Consider the following 18,971-nt stretch of genomic DNA (forward strand, 5'->3'; position numbering starts at 1 on the left):
CAGGACTCATCATTTTTGTCTAGATGCACAACCCCTGCCCCCTCCCCCTTGCCAATACTGTGACCATGGTGTCAGGGCGGTGTGTGGACTGAAAATAATGGCAGGACAGGGTCTGATAAATGAGAACTGATAATTCAGCATCGCGAAGAGAGGTAGCGCAATATCTGCTGAAACAGAGGTTGAGTGTTCGGAGAGATATCTACCGGCAGTCTGTGAGAACGCAGGGAGCTGTAGATCAACGGTTGAAGCTGGCATGATGGTGTAAAAAAAAAAACTAAAAACAACAACTCAAAATTGAGAGCATTCCTTCTGCTCTCTGTGGGTAAAGCAACCCAAACAAACTGATCTAATATTACACTTAGAGGGCAACATAGTAAAAATTAAATTGATTGATTTTACGCAAGTGACTAGGTCTATACACGAATACATTAAGGGCTGCATGTGCAGAGTGTGTGCACTTCCTGTCATGCAGCCCGCTTGCTTATTCATTTGTAGGTAGCTTGCAGGGACTGGGAGACCATAAGAAATATGCTCTTGCTGCTGCAGGCCAGAAATTTTTATCGATAGCTTGGGTAGCATCCATCTTCCCAAAGTCCACCAAAGGTCAGGAACAGCATAACTTAAAAGCTGGTTTGCATCGGATTCTAGTCTGTATTCTGCATGTTTACTGACAGTCTCCCCATGGAGGGTGGGCAGCGCAGTGACACTTACTCAGACACACACACACACACACATGCACAGAAGAGCTGGGGATGGCTGTCTTGTAAATCTGAGATGTTGAGGGGGTGTTGGTGAAAGCATTGTTTCACAGTCAATAAAAGGGGCCCCAGGGTGCTTGTAAGAACAGCAATCTGCAGCCATTTTCCAAATAGAACATCTTGGGAGTACTCAGGGGTTGTAAGTTGAGTTCCTTCTCGTATTTGGAGTTAATATCTAGAATAAAAACTAAAACAATAATCTTGCTTGCTACATATTGCTGTGTCTAATGGAAAAAAAAATGAAATGGAGTCACTAGAATGAAATGTGCACATGAGAGCCATATTTCAGTTCAGAATATACAAGACGGGCCACGGTGCCAGCCAACAAAGGAGAACACAATCATCATATATTTATTGCTCGCTGTTCTTGAGATTTTTGCTTTTCTTATGTATGTGCATTTTGTAGGTCAAAGACATTCACAAATACTGGCAGATTGAAGCGACGTCAATCCTATCCGGCTTAATTAGCTTTGCAAATAATTTTCTGCATATTTAAATTCCCTTGAATTCCTATTTTCCCCATTTGTCAGCTAGCTAAAATGTGCAAATGAGATTCTGTTTTGAGCAATTATTGCATTCCTCCTTGTTGAGCCATATGGCAAATAAGTGATAAAAAAAATATATGCTCCTCACACAATAGTCACTCCAATTGCTGCTCAGTCAGTCAATGTCAATGATTAAAATATTCAAATGTATTGTCCTTTAAATTCACATATTTCTGCATCGGTGTCACTGAAGCAGGCCCTTCTCATTACATTGTTGAGCAGTCTCTCACGCTACATGCCTATAAATGGTACAGGACTGTATATTTGGGGTGCGGACGGTGAAGGAGCTGTATAGCGGCTGCTTTTATGTCCCGGGCTTCTCACAGATTGCCAGCATTCCTTCAGGGATAATCCATGTTGTGAAATTGAAGTGCAGTGCTGGAATATAAATTGACATCATCAGGTGACAATACAGCGGAGTGGGAGAGCCGGGGAAGGACCTGAAGCTGAGGATGAGGCGGCATTAAGGACTGAACAAATATACATTGCAGTTTGTGCCCCAACTATGTGAATTATCAGAAAGAAAAGGTGACATTTGGGAAATTGCTAAATTGCTCTCTAGTGGCGAGTTAGATGGGCGGACTGATAGTGCACTCATATCTGTCCCTTATGGCCGCAGCCCGCAGTGTGTTGGCTTAGCTCAGCACAATGACAGTAGGAAACAGGAGGCCATTCTATATCGCATTTGTTTACTTTCTCAAAGCAGAGGCATAAAAATTATTAGCCCCCCCCAAAGAAAAATCACATATAATCTATAAAACAATTCACTGTTTTTTTTTTTTTTTTAGTGTTTCTGTTCTTTCAAGGATTAGAAAGTCATGATAATGTGTGAGTTTTAGAGTTTTGTTCAGCCAGCTAATCCCTTGCTCATTTTCATAAATGTTTTTGTTCTCAAGCTAAATCAGTTTTTGTCTTAAGTCTATAAACGAGGACAAATATATATATAAAAAGGGTGGAACTGATCTTCATTACTACCGCTGTGGCAGAAATTTCCCCCAAAAATATCCAACTTTTCTTTAAGTGGTGTTAAAAAAAAAAAAAAAACTTCCTCTGAAACAATGTCCTGGTTGGCTGCATAGCTCCTAACATTGAGCACATCTGAGCCATAAAAAAGGATTTGATGAAGCCAGTCTCAGATTGTGAGTCACTAACCAAGACCAAAGAAAAGAGTAGTTATGCAGAGGATTTCAGTGGCATAAGCCCTCTGATAGGAGAGAGAGAGAGAAAAAAGGAAATACAGCGCATTAAAACCAACCATCCAGTCTGAAAAACTCCAAGTCAGAGGAAGTGATTTGGCAAAACAATTCTGAGTGAGTTGCAGCTGAAACATCGCCTGGAGGTCATGCAGCATGTTTTTTTACATTTAATCAGACTGGGCAGCAGTACATTTCATGTTACTTTTGGCAAATGGAGTGAATAGCTCGGCGTACTGAAAGATAAGTGATATGCACCACACAAGGCCATTTCAGGTCCACTTTTTAAAAAATAAACTCCCTTTCTTGGGAGGTACAGGATGTGGAAATGATTAACGCAGACCAGCCATACTGATGACATCAGCCGAAAAACAAAAGGCAGCCAGGGCCCTCTGGTTAACGTCTGATAGATGTTCACTGCACTTTGTATGACGACCGCAAAGCTGCTGCAAAGTTGCTCCTCTATAATTTGGTTAAATGAATAAGCCGTGTCCACGTCTATACGAGTGTTGGCTCTGTGGATTACAAGTCCCACAGTAATAGAGAAAGGAGGGGAAAGGAAGGGCAGGTGAAGGCTAAACGGCTGATGCTCTGCGACTTTCATCATCCCAAGACACGGCGCACGTGACAGCTGAACAGATCGTTACCGCCGCCACTGCCGCCACGTACAGCACACACACACACACACACACAGATGTCACTCTTCTCCTCATCTTTTCACATGTCCCATGAGCTCAGATACAGTCACTGTCCCTAGAGGCACTTTTTTCTTTTTTGGAGGCGTTCTTCATTTTGAGGTCCAAGACCAATTTGACCTCCAGTATTTTACAGTAAAAATCCCTGATAGCAGACAGGTGCTGGATGGATTTGGCTTTTCAACGAGCTTTTGACCTTGACTTGGCTTAGGGACATAGATATTGTTGACAGAATGAGCCTATTGTTTTCTTCTGAGCCTGCGAGTGAAAACAACTTATCATCCACTGACTTTTTATGAGCCTAAAGCATTCTGATTTTTACACAGAAAGTGAGAACAACAAATAAATAAGGATATAAATGATTTATACTCCCCCACCCCACCCCTGGCAAGATATGGTCCAACAAACTCCATGATTTTGTTTAAAGCTATTGTCCTGAGATAGATTGCACAGTTCGCTATCTAATTAAGCCTCTGAAACAATGCTGAGCTGAGTAAAAACAAATAAATAAAGAAGCAGTTTGTAGCTCCAAAATTAGCATTTTATTTGGATGGTTGGGGTCAGAGATGTATAATTTGTTTTCCAGTACACATGGTTATCCACAAGGCTTAAGTCCAAAACCTTTCCAGTCTTAAAGCTGATTCATTAATTAGTGCCCAGCATGTCATCCCGCCCAAACCCCCCCTTTTTGGTACAAATTCAACAGTTGTGCTGACAAGATCACTACTTTTCAATTTTTATCAATGTGTTTTTTTTTTCTTTTTTATACAAAAAACTCTCTTAACTTCTACACATTTAATGTCACCCAGATGTTTTTATTATTTTTTTTTTTCACTTTGTAAATAAATTTGGGAAACGAACATTTTTCATTTTTGTTGATAAAAACATGCAAAAAACTTGAATTTTGTCGTCCAAATTATACATTTACAAGTTTGGAACTTTTTGCACTTCTTTATATACTACATCAAAAGAAAAAAGATGAAGAAAAAAAAACATTATGTACACACATCTTTTTACAGTGAAGTAAAACTTGAAAATATCAGATGATGACTAAGGCATATGAAGTGTACATAGATTAGACCGAAACAGTTTTTTTGTTGTTTTTGTAAAATATTACATCACTTCAAAAAAAAAAAAAAAAAGAAAGGGAAAAAGAAAATCTGCTACAAAAGTATGATTCATAACTCCCTTTATTTGCAACCAGCTGCATAATTTTAATTTTTTAGTGAAAAAGTCTACAAGTCTAGCGTAACTGTACAGTGCTGCTCTTAATTGTTTTTCTTTCCAACCAAGTTAACAAATGATCCTTCATTTTCTTTGTAGTTTATTTAAATAATTTTCAACAAACAGGAGCATTGTGAAACCAAAGGGGGAAAAAAAAAAAAAAAAGCATGTAGAAGCATACCAGAGTGTAACATACTTTGTTTGAAATCACTCCAAAAGTCAGTACCATTAAAGCCTTGAACATAAAACTAATCATTTAGATCCAAAAAAATGTACAAAAAGGCACATTATATCCCAGTGCTTCTGTACTGTGAAATTCAAGTGTAACTGAGCGCATTCAATACCAACAATCCGAATGGTGACAGTCCACCAGTGTTCCCTCCCACATCCACCATAACTGGACCACAGCCTATGCCTTTCCACAAGCATATGTATGCGTAGACTACAACAATAAGCCTAGGTTGGTTTTCGAAAAAATTTCTGAATCAATGTTTTGTTGTTTTTGTTTTTTTTTTTTTTTTGTTTTGTTTTCTGTCACAGTTCCGTCACTCTCTTGGGGGAAATATCAGAAGTTGTAGATGTCCATCGACAGGAAATCTTTCCTTTTCTTCTCTTTTTTTTTCCTCTCTCCATCTTTTCATCATTTAAGGAGTGGCTGTGTGTCCTAGTCATCGCTTCCGCCGTACATGTCTGCCAGTTTTCTAAAGCGAGGGCCCCAGTCGTTCAGGTAATCGTAGTCCTGGTCGCCCCCGCTGCTGGAGGAGTTGAGGGAGCTTAGGGAGCCAGCTGTGGAGCCACTGCCTTCATAGTCGAACACTAGCAGGGAGTCGTAAGGAGGAGCGGTGGGGTCGTTGTCTGCTGCCTTCAGTCCCTGTACAGACAAAAATAAACCCACGGTTAGATGAAAAGATCAAGCGCTGTCTGCAACAAGGGGAAGACCCACGTGAACGCGGTGCTCTCCCCCCTCCTGCTGTGCACCAACAGGCTAATCTATCCTAAAACCAGTCAGTGCTTCTTCCTCCACTTGTTCATGAAATCAGACTCTTGCCTTCCACGGGGGTTTTCTCTCTGTGTTTGGTTGGCATTCTCCTGATGTTTCTGGGATGTAGGATTATCCACTGCTTGATCAAAAGCCAAGCTCGAGCATGACCAGTCTTAGTTGAATAGAATCATCTCTTCCTCCCCCACTGACCCTTGTACAAGGCTCCCGTTCTCTCTTCAAAGGCGTCGCACAGGCGGTAAGACTCAAGCACCCATACTTTGTTATCTATTATCTACATAGCGATATATCATTCGCTATAATATTTCATTTTTATCTGAGTCCTCCCTAAACAGCAGCAGAGAAAACCAAGTCAGAAATGAGAGGAGCGCGTGTGAGTTCCCCATAACGTGGACATATGTGTTAACATGAGGCTCATGGTGCTGCTGGGGCTGGTTTTCAGTTTCAGTTGTGCTCGACATTCCCAGAAATCCTCATAGCATCATGAGAGCTCCTTATGGATTGTTATTGATTTCCAGCCTCATTCCTTAATGGGACTCCGGAGACTTGATGGATTGCTAATCTAGCAGTCGAGATGTGCTTTGGCCATGAACTGCTTTGGATCCAGGCCGGGCTTCTCCTCCTTACTGCCGTAAGTGAGGACACCCAACGTGCAATAAATGAATTAAAAGACGTGGAGCAACATAACGCAAGAGAAACGAGACCTCATTGGGAACTTGTCAAAGATTTATTGTTTCCTTTATGCTTCTGTTATAACACTGAAACGCTCTCAAATAAAAAGATAGATTGAATTAAAGTGCCTGGGCACTTAGCGATTATTTTCCACTTGTTAGCTTTCGATAAGTATTTTGCTCAGGGCCGTGGTGCTGATAATTTGGTGGGAAATATGACAGATGGATTGTTCATTACAATTACAACCATAATCGCTCTGCTGGTTATGGCCCCCTCTATCTACGACCAAAACCCCAATGGCAGTCTCATACGATTAGTCAATCACAGAATCCCACTTCATGATTTTCGTAAAATTTAATCATCTGCTGCGCAACACACAATCACAACTCTTAGTTAAATGGCAAACTGTCCAAACTTTTTAGGAGTCATGCTGTGCTGCAGATAACTCACCAGATGTGCAATCAAACTCTTTCTATCCAGAGGCTGAAACGCAGGCTGACACAAATTGTGAGGCAAAAGCACTGAGCGCAGTCACTTCAGCTTTGTCCTTCTTAGTGCCACTGGGTCCACCTGTGACCAATTGAGGACTTGTCACATTGGTGATAATGTATTTAATGTTACCCCCTTTGGTCTGCGCAGACCAGGAGCTGACTAATGGACTTTTGTTTGGCCAACTGTGAGGTTAAAGTCCTTATGGTAAATCTATGCCTAATTTTTGTCCCTCTAATTTAATTAAGAGCCACAAGCTCCTGGGGCGTGTGCACATTTCAGGATGAAGATCAGACCCTCCCCCCTCTCTCCCCTCCCTCAGCCCCTCATCTCTTTGCTCCTCTGGCAGCCAGCCTTTATCAGTTAGGTCAGATTCCAGCTCTATGTGAGTGCTGGAGCTACCATGACTGAGTGTTAGCGACAGTCAAATCTGGGACTAAAAACAGATCAACGGTGCCTGGTAGCAGCGAGATTTTTCTGGGTCAGGATACTCAGACTTTAAAAAGTCTCAAAGGCCTAGCGAGAATATTAAAATAACAAGTCTGATGAAGGATGGTGTAAATTGTCAAACTGTTCTTTGTTGGACGGTGCAGAACATTAAATTTCACTCCATAACTGCTGTTAGGACAAGTGTGTTAGGTGTATTCATGGCACAACGGCAGGAGTGAAAATGAGTGGTGCCCGCGTTAAGGGATCTGAGAGATAGATGGTCAGGGAGCAGAGCAGAAAGAGCAAGTTCGAATCTAAAAACATGGGCGCCATCCAAAAACTAGGAGAGAACTCCATTTGTAATGCTGTGAAACTCTTGTCTGTTGGAGCTTGTGAAAAATACATGACTGCTCTTTTCATTTTACATTCTCCCTTCATGCTGGAGTCAATGATGGCCTCAGGCAAACGAGGGTACTCTGAACACTGCACTCCGATAGAAAGCCAATGTATTGCTCCTCTCATCTCCTATTTCTATGCTGACACATCTATAACTACTTTGGCGGAAAGTGAAGAGAAAAACAATTATATCTAAAGGAGTTGGCATCATGTACTTTTTGGGCTTAGTACATGTCTGAGCGGATATATGTGAGATGAGAAAAGTTTCTACTTTCTGCTCAGAAAAGATGAAAACAATTCTAATAATAACTGATTCAATTTAAAGTTCTTCCCTCCCGCTACAAGGCGGTGCTTAGCTCTCTCTCTCTCTCTCAATACTGAGCCAAATTGTTTATTTAGATACAAATTTATTATAAGAAAGTCATTCAACTTGAAAATGAAATTCAAGCTTTGTGACAGCACTGATCCTTTTATTTCAGCTCTGTTCCTATTTCTTGGGATTTTATTTCAGTTTTCAATAACCGCTGGCTCGCTGATGTTCTTACCTCATTGATAAAGTCTCCAATGTCTCCAGGGTGGGGTGCTGCTGACCTCATGGGGTACTGTGGCTCGGGGTGGAGGGGTCTCTCGTCTAGACGGCGGATTCCGACCGGCTTGATGGCATCAGGCTCTAACGTGTCCGGTTGTTGGAGCTGACTGAGGTCATAATCCTGTGAAACACAGGGACAGATGGGAGTTAGCTGAGCAGCGTGTGCAGACCCCAAACCGAGCGTGATTATGTAAATACGTAAACACATTCTTTCGCTTTTGAGTGGAAAGAGGAGTTCAACTAAGTTGAGGGAAAATTTTCAAGTTCAGAATGAAGGAGAGAGTGTAGAGGGAGCGCGAGGAAAACTTTAATCTTCTTGTCTGTGAAGAACAAGCCCTGGGACAATTTGCCACATTAAAAGAGCAAGCAGTGAGGGGGGCCAAACTGAGGACCACATCACACGCTGCAGAGTGTTTATACTTGTGCAGTGTGCCGCAGGATGTGCAGGTGACTGTTTTGCTCTAATCAATGCCCAGACACGGGATGGTGGATATGCATAAGCCAATGCTAATCCTATTAACATTACCAAGGCAACCTGAATGGCTCGCAGTTTGTGCAAAGTCATGGGCAAGAAAGGAGGAGGAGATAAGGAGAGAAAGACAGAAAGACAGAAAGAGGGAAAGGCAGAAGAGGAGTTAAGAGACAGAAAAAACCTTGCTGAGCTGAGCTGAATGTCTGGATAGTATCACTGTGACAGCAGATATGATAGAGAAAATGCCATTTGAGAATCAGGGTGTGTGCCTAATAAGCGTGCATGATGGATTGTCCCTCTTTAGAAGATTTTCAGTAATCCATCCATCTCTAATATCCCCCTTCAAAATTGTCTTTGCTCAGTTGCACTTGTACCTACACACACAAGCATATGAGTGCTCGCTCTGGGGACAAAAATGTAAAAAAAAATAAAGGCCGCAGACATTCCAATGTAAAAATAAACGTGAGGATAAATATAAACCCTGTGATGATGCACTAACAACCCAGATAAACATCACAAACCGAGTGGGCACTTGACAAACATCTACTCATCTCCACTCTAATAAGTATCATCTCACATCTACAACAAGCACATTGATTATTCATGTGTAATTTAATTTCAGGGGGAATTACAAGCACCCTGCGGGTAGCTACAGAAGAACAATGGTCACTACACATCATGCAATAAGGCCATCCATCATCTTTGGTCCATTTCAATCCATTTCCTTCTGACCTTTCCTGAGTGTGCACAGCGGAAGGGTCAGAAGTTGGTGACAGGAATTGCAATGGAGCCATATAATTTCTGAACTAAGCAGGAAGGTCTAATGACATACCAGCTCCCTTCAGGGAATTGATTCCTCACACGTACACTGGCGTGGTAAAATGGCTGCCTCTGGCACTCATGACCCACATCCAAACATGAGAGACGGAACACTGCCAAGCCTTACCACTTTATCCTGTGTGAGACACAGCTATAGCTATCTACCCCTAAACATATAGGAATATAAGAATTTAAGATTTTATTACATTTTTTATAAATAAGATAAAATGATAAATATGAATTTACTGACAACCAGCACACCAGCTGCATTTCCAAACGAAGAACATGAGAAGCTATATGATCATACATGCTTCAAATGAACCCCAGTTATTTGGAAAAGAGAGAACAATTAAGTCATCACCCAAACAATTTGCTGTAAACATCCAGGGCAGTTAAAAGAATGACTTTCTGGCTCAGCTGAGGCACTGGCTTCTTTACAAGGTGCTTTAAATGAATAGCTGGACATTCTGGGAAATGCTACATGCTTATTCAGTCTCTTGCTGGGAATTAATCAGAAGATTCATAGCACTCTCATGTCTGTGAAGAAAAAAAAAGAAAAAAAAGACAAAAGACAAAAGAAGGGCTAGCGCCAGCTGCCAATTAGTTTTGCTTTGCAAAAAGAGACTGAAAACAGAGGTGCTGCCTGGTAGATTTAGCTACCTTTTCTCTTTCGCCACAAATCTTAGCTTGCCGTTTCCCCCTTTTCCATCCCTGTGGTGATTTAAGTTTCCTATTTACCATACGTGACGTGAGCATAGAATAATCGTCTTTCTGAAGTCTGATTCCAAGTGCTTCATCATTTTTAATGCTGTAAACATAATGGAAATAATGGCCAATATTTCAAAAACGATCCCATGTGTAATAAAGCAGGATCCTGTAAGAAACATATGTCTGATATATAAAACCTTCGTATATCTCCAGTGAGAAATACATGAGGCAGTTATGCTTATCTGCATAGACAGGTCTGATTTCTTTTTGTTTTATTATTACATGGAATTGGAAAAGATATCAGAGAGTATTTCCAAGCATGCCTCCAAAGCCACACTATGTAATGTTAATATGCATCAATTTATTCTGTGGCCAGTTAAAAAAAACAGATGATTTGTCAAACTGTCATGCATTTTATCTGTTTCACTTGCAAACCTGTACACAACAATTTCTCAGTTTGCTGTTATTTCTGCATTATTTTTTCCACGTCCACAGAGTGCAGCTGGATCAGCTGTCTGGTTTTGATGAAATGAGTGCTTCACAAACCAATACAAACCAGGGCAATGGCAGCGGCAACTAAAATCATATACTCCGAGAGCGACCAATGGTCTGACACTTCAATTTCCTCCCCAGCGGGAGATAGGGAGAACAGAGGTGGGCATTATAAAGACCACATCGCTGGGAAAGTCAGGCCCATTTTTTACCCAACACTGACTTCCTCGATTCTGCAGACAAGACCATTTTCTCCTGGCGCCCTGTACTTCTCTGAGTCAGTCAAAATGGAAGCTTGTTTTCTCTCAATAAATTGCTGTGCCCATTTGTTTGCTTTTGAGGAGTGTTATATCATGCAATAGTTTCCTTTTCAAAGTGTTCTGGTCCACAAGTTTGTGCGTTTTGTGTGCTAAAGTGAGGATGTGAATACACAAGTGAGTGTTCGCCCTCCTGCCTAATCATTGGCAGATGTATAATGGCTTTCCAGTCATATTGTTACCTCAGACAGAGCTTCATTATTTGGCCACACCAGATGTCTGTCTCCAGATGACATCACCTTACCAATTACAAGTCTCCAAGGCTAATTTGCCACAGTGCTGGGTCAGGCCAGGGTACCCCACTCATTTCTGCTATGCCTAAGCCACCAGAGCACTTCAGCCAGGCACATGAAAATAGACTATTTAGTACGTTAGCGCCTTTTTATGAAATTATTCCGTTCTGCTAACAAGGGGTCATTAGGAAAATTGATTTTTTGTCCATGCCTATCTGTCAGTGCAAGGGAATGCACTTGATGCTCGTGGCACTGCATTTCTATTGAGTATATGTGTTTTAGGGTTGGTGAGTGGGAACCAGTTACAGCTGAAGAAACATTTCCAATATTTCTAGAACCGATTGTATTATTGACTCAAGGCTTCGATTCACAGCTCCGGAAAAAAAACAAACGACCATATCCAATTCAAAGTCTGATGTCTGATGTGAATGGCAGGAAGGTATTTTTTGAGCAGTATAATGAGGAGGAAGAAATGCAAGTATGAGAGTGTCTAAGTGGTCCTCTTTGTCCCTATGCTGCTGCAGTTACATACAAATGGCTACTATACGGCATAGATGTGACCTCAACGATCACCAATTACAAAAACCAACCTCGCTTTACAGTATGTCTGTTTCAAGGAAATATCACTCTACCAAGCTACAGCAAATCATTCCTTAACGACACTGAAACTTGGTTTCAGGTCGTAGGAAATTGTTCTTTATTGTAAATATTCAAGTTAAAATGAATAAAAATAACTGTTTCATTTCAGGTGGAAATGTATCATCTATTACCAATTTATAACTCAAAAACACAGCTTGTTTGCTTCCCTGGGATTTTCAACTGCGTGATCATATTTTGGGCAAGAAAAAAGCACCCACACAGCCCCATTCAGATTTAAATACAAAATCCTGACAGGCGTGTGGCATTACCCTCCAATCCAATGACACAGGACACACACAAGGTGCTGCAAGACGTTTCACATCTTTGACAGAAAAAAGTGTCAATTTGGTAAACCTGTACAGTAAAAAGCAGTTTTTCATGCTTTTAAAATAAAAGCAGCGCTGCCAATATGTGTGTTTACCATATGATTCTCACCTGATCCTCCTCTCCGCCTCCTTCCTCATCATACTTGAGAATGTTGTCTCTCACGTCATCCTCGGGATCGATGAGGAGCTGCTTGGCCTGACGCTCTTTGTCACGGCGTTTCATCCATACAACAAACATAAGCACGAGAACTGACAGACAGAGAGAGAGAGAGGCATCTCATATTACAAAATATAATAGCTTACATATTTTCCCACAAATGTAATCGGATTCAATGTTTTACAGCTTGGATAAGACCCCTGATGAAGGCTATCTTTTCGGTAATCCTGCAGTAATCTAGGAGTATCTGAGATATTATTTTGCTGTCTTTATAATCCCTGTGTTTGTATGGGTGATGTGCCAATTGAGAGAGGAACTTAGACACTCACTGAGGAGGATAATGATGCAGAGGAGAATGGATATGATGGCCCCGGTGCCCAAACCAGCTGCCATAATGTGCTGCTGGTCAGTGCAGTCTCCGTTGATGTCGCACTGGCACACTTTAATGCGCAGGTAGGAGGTGTTGGACATGGGCAGGTTGCCTGAGTCTGTGATGATGATGGGGATCTCGTAGATACCGCTTTCAAGGAAACCTATCTTCAGGCTCACCTGAGCGTAGTCACCTGAGGTGTGGAGAGGAGAGAAGACAAAAAGAAAAAAAAAAAGAATGTGTGTGGCTATAAATATAAATCGGTAAGAGAATGAGCAAGTTAATGTGATTAAATCTAAAATAACATGTTTCCTTCGCAGATAATTCTTTCAGAGCAGATAGTTTGTATGCCGCATGTTCACAGTGCGATTACACACTTATTACCACAAATATGCAGAATAAATTCCTACCTGGAAGTTGCATCAGCATATCTAATCCAAAACATGGTCAGGATTTAGATTTGGAGCTTATAAATCTACTGAATACCTTTTGATAGTGCTGCTTAGGCTAAATTCCTAGCTGCGATAATCCAAATGTCATTATCCTATTAAGATATATTCAGTGCGTTTCAGCTCACACTATTTAATAACGAACACACAAGAAATAATTTTTTCCACTGTATTTTCCTTTCAAATTCGCAAAAACAATAAATGATTGTTTCGTGAGGTGATTAGTATTAGTATTATACTGTGGATCATAGCTCTACCTGACCTTTCTACTGTGCACTATTTACACATAACTTTCAGTGTTGCTCAGAGGAATGAAATATCTGTCTGCAGCTTTAATTACTGAACAGATTGCTGAGCATTGCATGCATAGATTGCTGGATACTGTACAGTTTTCTTTCTAATTATTAAATTGCTCCGATTGGAAAAATAAGAAGAAGCTGAAAATGGTCACCTTCTCTCCCTTCCCTTCCTAATGAATACAAATGAAGGCTAATTTCAAAAAGATGAATCACTGCCCTTGACAGGTTATATCAGGCATTTTGCAGTCTGGAGTTTCTTTCATGTGTACAGTATAAGTAGCTTATATGTAAATTGTGGCGGCATTCTGCGTCTTACCACTGATCCTCGTGATAGTCCAGTTTCTTCGAACGTCAGCGGGCCTGTGGGCTAACTCAAAGGCAAATGGCCCTGCATTCGGGTTAAGGTCTCCGTCAAGTGCAGTGATGTTGATGGCATTTGGCTCGGGCTTTTCACATATCTCGGCCTCCTGGGGGAACACCTTAGGAGCGTTGTCATTGATATCCAGCAGGTAGATCTGGAGAGTACCTGTGCCACTTGCTGGTGGTGTACCTGCATGGACCATAAAGGAATTCAAACACTTAGCACATACATATTTATGAGAAAAGGGATTTTCTAAAATTCCAATATGGTTGGCAAAATATATGCTGAAATTCCAGGTCTCATTTTGCTCTAAATATGTGTTTGAGAAAGGAAAGTAAAGTGTGAGGCCTCCTTAAAAAAACTCTAAACAGCTATTTACTTCAGCAGAAGAAGACCCATCCAAAATGCATACTGATCTAAAAATCTAATCTCAAGTGAGTAGGTAGATAGAGTGAGGGGGATATCGGAACATTTGGCTAAAGTGTGTGTGTGTGTGTGTGCACGCACGCCTGAAGAACGTCTTCCTGACGAAGGACACAAGATGGGAATACTAAAGCACACAAACAGAGCCCACTGTCGCTTCTCTCAGGCTCCTCTATGTATTCACTCAGCTAAGAGGCTTTTTTACCATTCAGGCCACGCTCAAAGGAGCTAGTCATCCAATCCTGACCCATTAATTCTGAGAAACCTCTTTATTGGTAGAGTTTTTAAGCCTATTGGCCTAAGCTATGCTCCGGAGAACAGGGTAAACTTGAACAGAGGTAAATCCCACAAGTGCAGGGAAGAGGTGAATATATCCCCATGCTGGACGGTCCTGGGATTGCTAGCACATTAACCTTCAGCTAAGATGGTCAGCGTTCCAGACGGGCCAAATGTCTGTTTGAGTTTCAAGCATAGAGGATGTACTTGTGTGTTTGCTGTAACTGAACCAGCGTTTTGTTTTATTTTTCCATCAAATATGGTGTGTTTGTGCACTGGCTTCAGGTGAAATACACAACAGAGGTACTCAAAGTGATGCTGGGCGGAAGATTGACCTTTGAGAGGGAGGCTACATTAGACATCTGCTAGGCCTCCTTTCGAAAAAGGCTGCGTTATCTCCTCTTGGATGCTCGAACAATAATGGCCTAGAATAGAGTGCTTGTGTAACAGCCTGCCTAAAACACCTAGACCATGTAACCAGTGCATCACAGGACCTCAACAAGGTATTTTTGGCCATGGCAGTAGCACTTGCTTACTTACCGCTGTCAGAAGCCAGGAATGTTGCATTGTACAAACTGTTCTTCACAAAAGGTGACTCTCGGTCCAAAATGGCAATTGTTGTAATACGACCAGTGTTGGGGTCAATCCTTAGCCAGTTGGCTGGATCTGAGAGTTTAGAGTATCTGAGGGAAGGAAAAAAGGAGGCTTATGGACTTATGGACACAAATTTTGATACAGTTTAAAAAAATATTTTTTGTTTGGCATAAGTTGATTGTTTTGGTCTATTTGACCAGTTCGGTATCTATTGCTTTCTACCCATGATTTGCTTACACTGAAAAAATATTTCAGATGTCGCGCAATTTACATAATGAAGTTTTGAGAATGGCTGGTCAGGGCAAACTGGCCTGTTGTTATCAGTTGCTGAAACTGATTTGGAGGGCAAATTGCGAAATTCTAAAACTATTTTTTCCTCATTGACTGTTTTCTGGCAAATAAATTCATTCATTGTCAAAAAGCAAGTTGTCTGATAATTGCCAGCGTGAAGAACAGACATTGAAGGAAATTACGCTTTGTCAAAGTGTAAACATCTATGCACTAGACCTGCTTCCTCTGAATATGTTTAATGTTTCAATTAATTCTTTGTTTGCTGTAAAATACCTGATGCTCTGCTTCATTAAATGATCAGGGTCCTGTGCTGTGAAGGTAGTCAGAGTTGACTCGGGCAGCATTCCCTCTTCCAGTTTTATGAGTTTGGGGTTGGGCTCAAAGTATGGACTCTCGTTGACATCGATCACATTGATGGAAACGGTGGCAGTGGACTGATGAGGAGAGTGGATGCCTCTGGCCAGGGGGATCTCATTCCTCGCTTCCACTGTGAGCACATAGGTCCTACTCATTTCATAGTCAATAGGCTGGAAAACAGTAAAGAAGATGATACAGACAGATAGTCAAAAAACAGTGTCAGTGAAATAATATCACATGTTTCTTTGTGTGAAAATGGTGAATGAGTGATGCGGAGAAAAAAAATATTTTCTTCCTCTTGGCTAAAAAGCTGTTATTGTTATCGATGGTGAAATGAGATAAAGAAACTGTGTCCTTTTGTGGCCAGTTCAAGGATAGACAACAGTAAGAGAGGTGCTGTAAGAGCTGAGCAACCCACTTATCTGAAATGTGGACTGAATTTAAAGATTCAGTTCTTAGAGTTGATCATGTATTATGAATTTGAATGGACATAAAAGAATTTTCTAGTGACTCGTGCCCTAAACTAAGCATAACACTTACAACATTGTCATTTCTATCAAATTTAATGTAATTATTTATCAAAATATTATGGATACACTGACATAAAAGCCAAAAATGGCAAAAAAAAAAAAAAAAAAAAAAAAAAAAAAAGCAAAGATAACTATCCTCAAAGCTTCAGAATCGCATCCATTGTACATTTTCTAAGGAAAAGGAAAAGTATGGAGTTTGAAAGGGAGGACTTACCTTGACGACTGTAACCAGGCCCTCATTAGTGGTTGGATCAGTGGGCACAGAGAACCTGCCAGTGGGGTCGCCCCCGGTGATTTTGTAGACTGCATTCCAGGCGGGCGTGTTGGGTTGGTCCTTGTCAGTCACTGTCAGGTTGGCCACAATGACATTCACACGGTTTTCAGGCACCTCACCCTCAAACTGCATGAATAAAGCATGAACGTACAGAACAGTGAGCTGTTAGTGATACTGCTGTGGCAGCAGAAAACACACTGGGCCTTGCCTTACATGGCACAGCAGGGCCAATCTCGGGTAAATAGACATCTAAGGTAACTTATCATGTCGTCATGGTCATCTTGCTCCCTGCGCTCCCCTGATAGCACAACAGTAGCATTACAAATTTCAGCGATTCGCGAGCACGGTAAGTGCCTCCTTCACTCGGGCAGACATCCCCCTAGCAGTATATGTCAACATTTGAAGGGGGATATAACACTTTGCACATGGATGGCTACTTGTGCTTTTGTATGGCTTTGGAAATGCTGGGCAAGCAGATCTAGCTAAGTGAGCAGAACGGATGGATCAGTGCATACATCCACATTGACGTGAGATGAGGGTCCTTGAGATACTTTCCTTTCACCAAGATTACTGTGTTGCCTTAGCTATGAATTTGTGTCTTACCATCTCAGCAGTAAACTCCGGTGGATTGTCATTAACGTCAGTGACTCTGATGACAGCGGTAGCTGTGTTGGAGAGACCATACATAGGGTTGCCTTCCATATCGGTGGCCTGGATGATCAGCGTGTACTGGGGAACTTTCTGCAGAGCAAGGGAAGAGAAACAATTAAAATTGGATCTTTTATATAGCTTTAACTTTTCCTTCTTTAACAATTAAGTGAGATGAGATGCTCTTTTGAACAGCATTTTTTAAATGACTCCTCTGTAGTATGTGGAAACACGAATGGGCAAAAATATTAAAAACACAATATTATATAATGCAGCTTCTTACTAAACTACCACAAATTACAACCTGACCTATAAGGTCAGGACCTTATAGCTGAATCAACGCCTCTCAGGCTCAGTGTCAGCAAAAACTAATCATTATAAGCAGATGAAGATTTTTTACTGGGTTATTGTCAGGGATTACGGTGCATTTCAGCAGTTCCCTTAATAAGCTGGTAACTCAGTGTGCATGACTCTTAATGTTTTCAACTAAAACAAATCTGAACTGCATAGCTTCCTAATTATGATGGCTAATGGTGTGGCTTTTTATATAATTCTGACTAATCCCTATGGGCGGGTGTGAGTTTCCAAGTGGATGTGTGAAACTTACCATGTACAACATCATGAAGCTAACAAATTACTCTTTTCACATTAAAAGCCACTCAGGTGACGGACCAGTTGCTAGGTAATGAGAGTTGGGCAAATTACTTTCATGGTGGCAACTGGCAGACATAAAACGGCAGCCCCAGGGCGGAAGTGATTGAGCAGCCACCTTGCCAGATTGCCCTCACTAGAATTGCACCAACTGGCTCCAGCTTTCTATATTATTTTATTCATTTTCTCAAACAGCCATGCGATCCAATTAAATTAGAGTGTGGGAGCATTTACAGCACAAGAAATAGAGAGAAAGGAGATTGAAGTAAAGCCTTGTTTTAGAAAAGGAGAAAAAAAACAACAGAGAAAGTGCGAATGAGGAAAGGGAAACATTTAGTTGCTCAGTGATGCATGTTGCATCCTTGTAAGAGTAAATAAGTGTGAAAGAGCCAAGTCCATTTCTACTTCTCATTTAACTGATAATCAGCAAAATTCACTTTGGCTCATTGGTTCTCAGACAGTTAGACAGATATTAGCAAAGATGTTCAAGCTGTGTTTTGTCATCATATAAAATATGCAGGGTCCATTTATGTAAACATGGAAAATTGATATGTTGATCTACATCTAGTAGGAGCTGCAAATGCAGAGTGAAAATAAGTTAATTTATTAATTTAATAAATGAAGCCTTGCTGATGAACATTACACTTAAATATTCTTACAACAATTTTATACATGTATGAGTCGACATTCATAAACACTAAATAGGGAGTGGAATGGCAACAGCATGAAATTGTATTGCATCAAGAGATGGAAAGCTATCACATTAACAGGAGGTAAGGGGTAACGCAGAAGGTAAAGAGCGACAGAGAGAGTAAATTAAGCACAGCAAAAAAGAAAGAAAGGTGTCCGTCACCTCTCTGTCCAGGCCGGCCGCCACCGTAATGATGCCTCCAGTTTTATTGTTGATGGTGAACATATTGGAGGTCGGACTCTCTGGATTCTGAGACACGATCTTGTAACGCAGCATCCCGTTAGCTGTTTTGGGGTCATCTTTGTCAACAGCCGTTACTGTCATAACAAATGTTCCTATAGGATAGAAAGACAGAGGGGAGATTTCTTTTTTGAGTATGAGTTTTTAGCAGCTCATACAACAGCAGAAGTTGAGTGAATAGTGCTGTTTGAAAATCAGATTTATAGTTTTGTAACATAGACATACAATGTTTTTTCTTGTGATCATAAAAGACCACTCATCACTTTAATACAAGAGAAGCAGAGTTAGCAAAGTGGCCACCACAGGAATGCTACTAATGCTGTTTGACCTAAGACCATGACAACTTGTGGAGGTGGAGACGGAG

General features: G+C 41.1%; 1 protein-coding gene across 1 annotated transcript in view; it reads right to left on the reverse strand.

The window, feature by feature from the left end:
- Positions 1 to 4,874: 4,874 nt before the first annotated feature.
- Positions 4,875 to 18,971, reverse strand: part of cdh2 (cadherin 2, type 1, N-cadherin (neuronal)) — a 57,572-nt gene continuing 43,475 nt past the window's right edge. Inside the window, exons 7-16 of the mRNA XM_029524811.1 lie at positions 18,530 to 18,702; positions 16,981 to 17,118; positions 16,318 to 16,503; positions 15,490 to 15,743; positions 14,872 to 15,014; positions 13,588 to 13,821; positions 12,483 to 12,716; positions 12,106 to 12,245; positions 7,947 to 8,111; positions 4,875 to 5,286 (exon numbers count right to left, since the gene is read on the reverse strand). Of these exons, the coding sequence (XP_029380671.1) occupies positions 5,080 to 5,286; positions 7,947 to 8,111; positions 12,106 to 12,245; positions 12,483 to 12,716; positions 13,588 to 13,821; positions 14,872 to 15,014; positions 15,490 to 15,743; positions 16,318 to 16,503; positions 16,981 to 17,118; positions 18,530 to 18,702 (1,874 nt within the window). The 3' untranslated portion in view covers positions 4,875 to 5,079. The remainder of the gene's footprint in view (positions 5,287 to 7,946; positions 8,112 to 12,105; positions 12,246 to 12,482; positions 12,717 to 13,587; positions 13,822 to 14,871; positions 15,015 to 15,489; positions 15,744 to 16,317; positions 16,504 to 16,980; positions 17,119 to 18,529; positions 18,703 to 18,971) is intronic.

This window comes from Echeneis naucrates, chromosome 17, assembly GCF_900963305.1.
Source record: "Echeneis naucrates chromosome 17, fEcheNa1.1, whole genome shotgun sequence".
NCBI lineage: Eukaryota > Metazoa > Chordata > Actinopteri > Carangiformes > Echeneidae > Echeneis > Echeneis naucrates.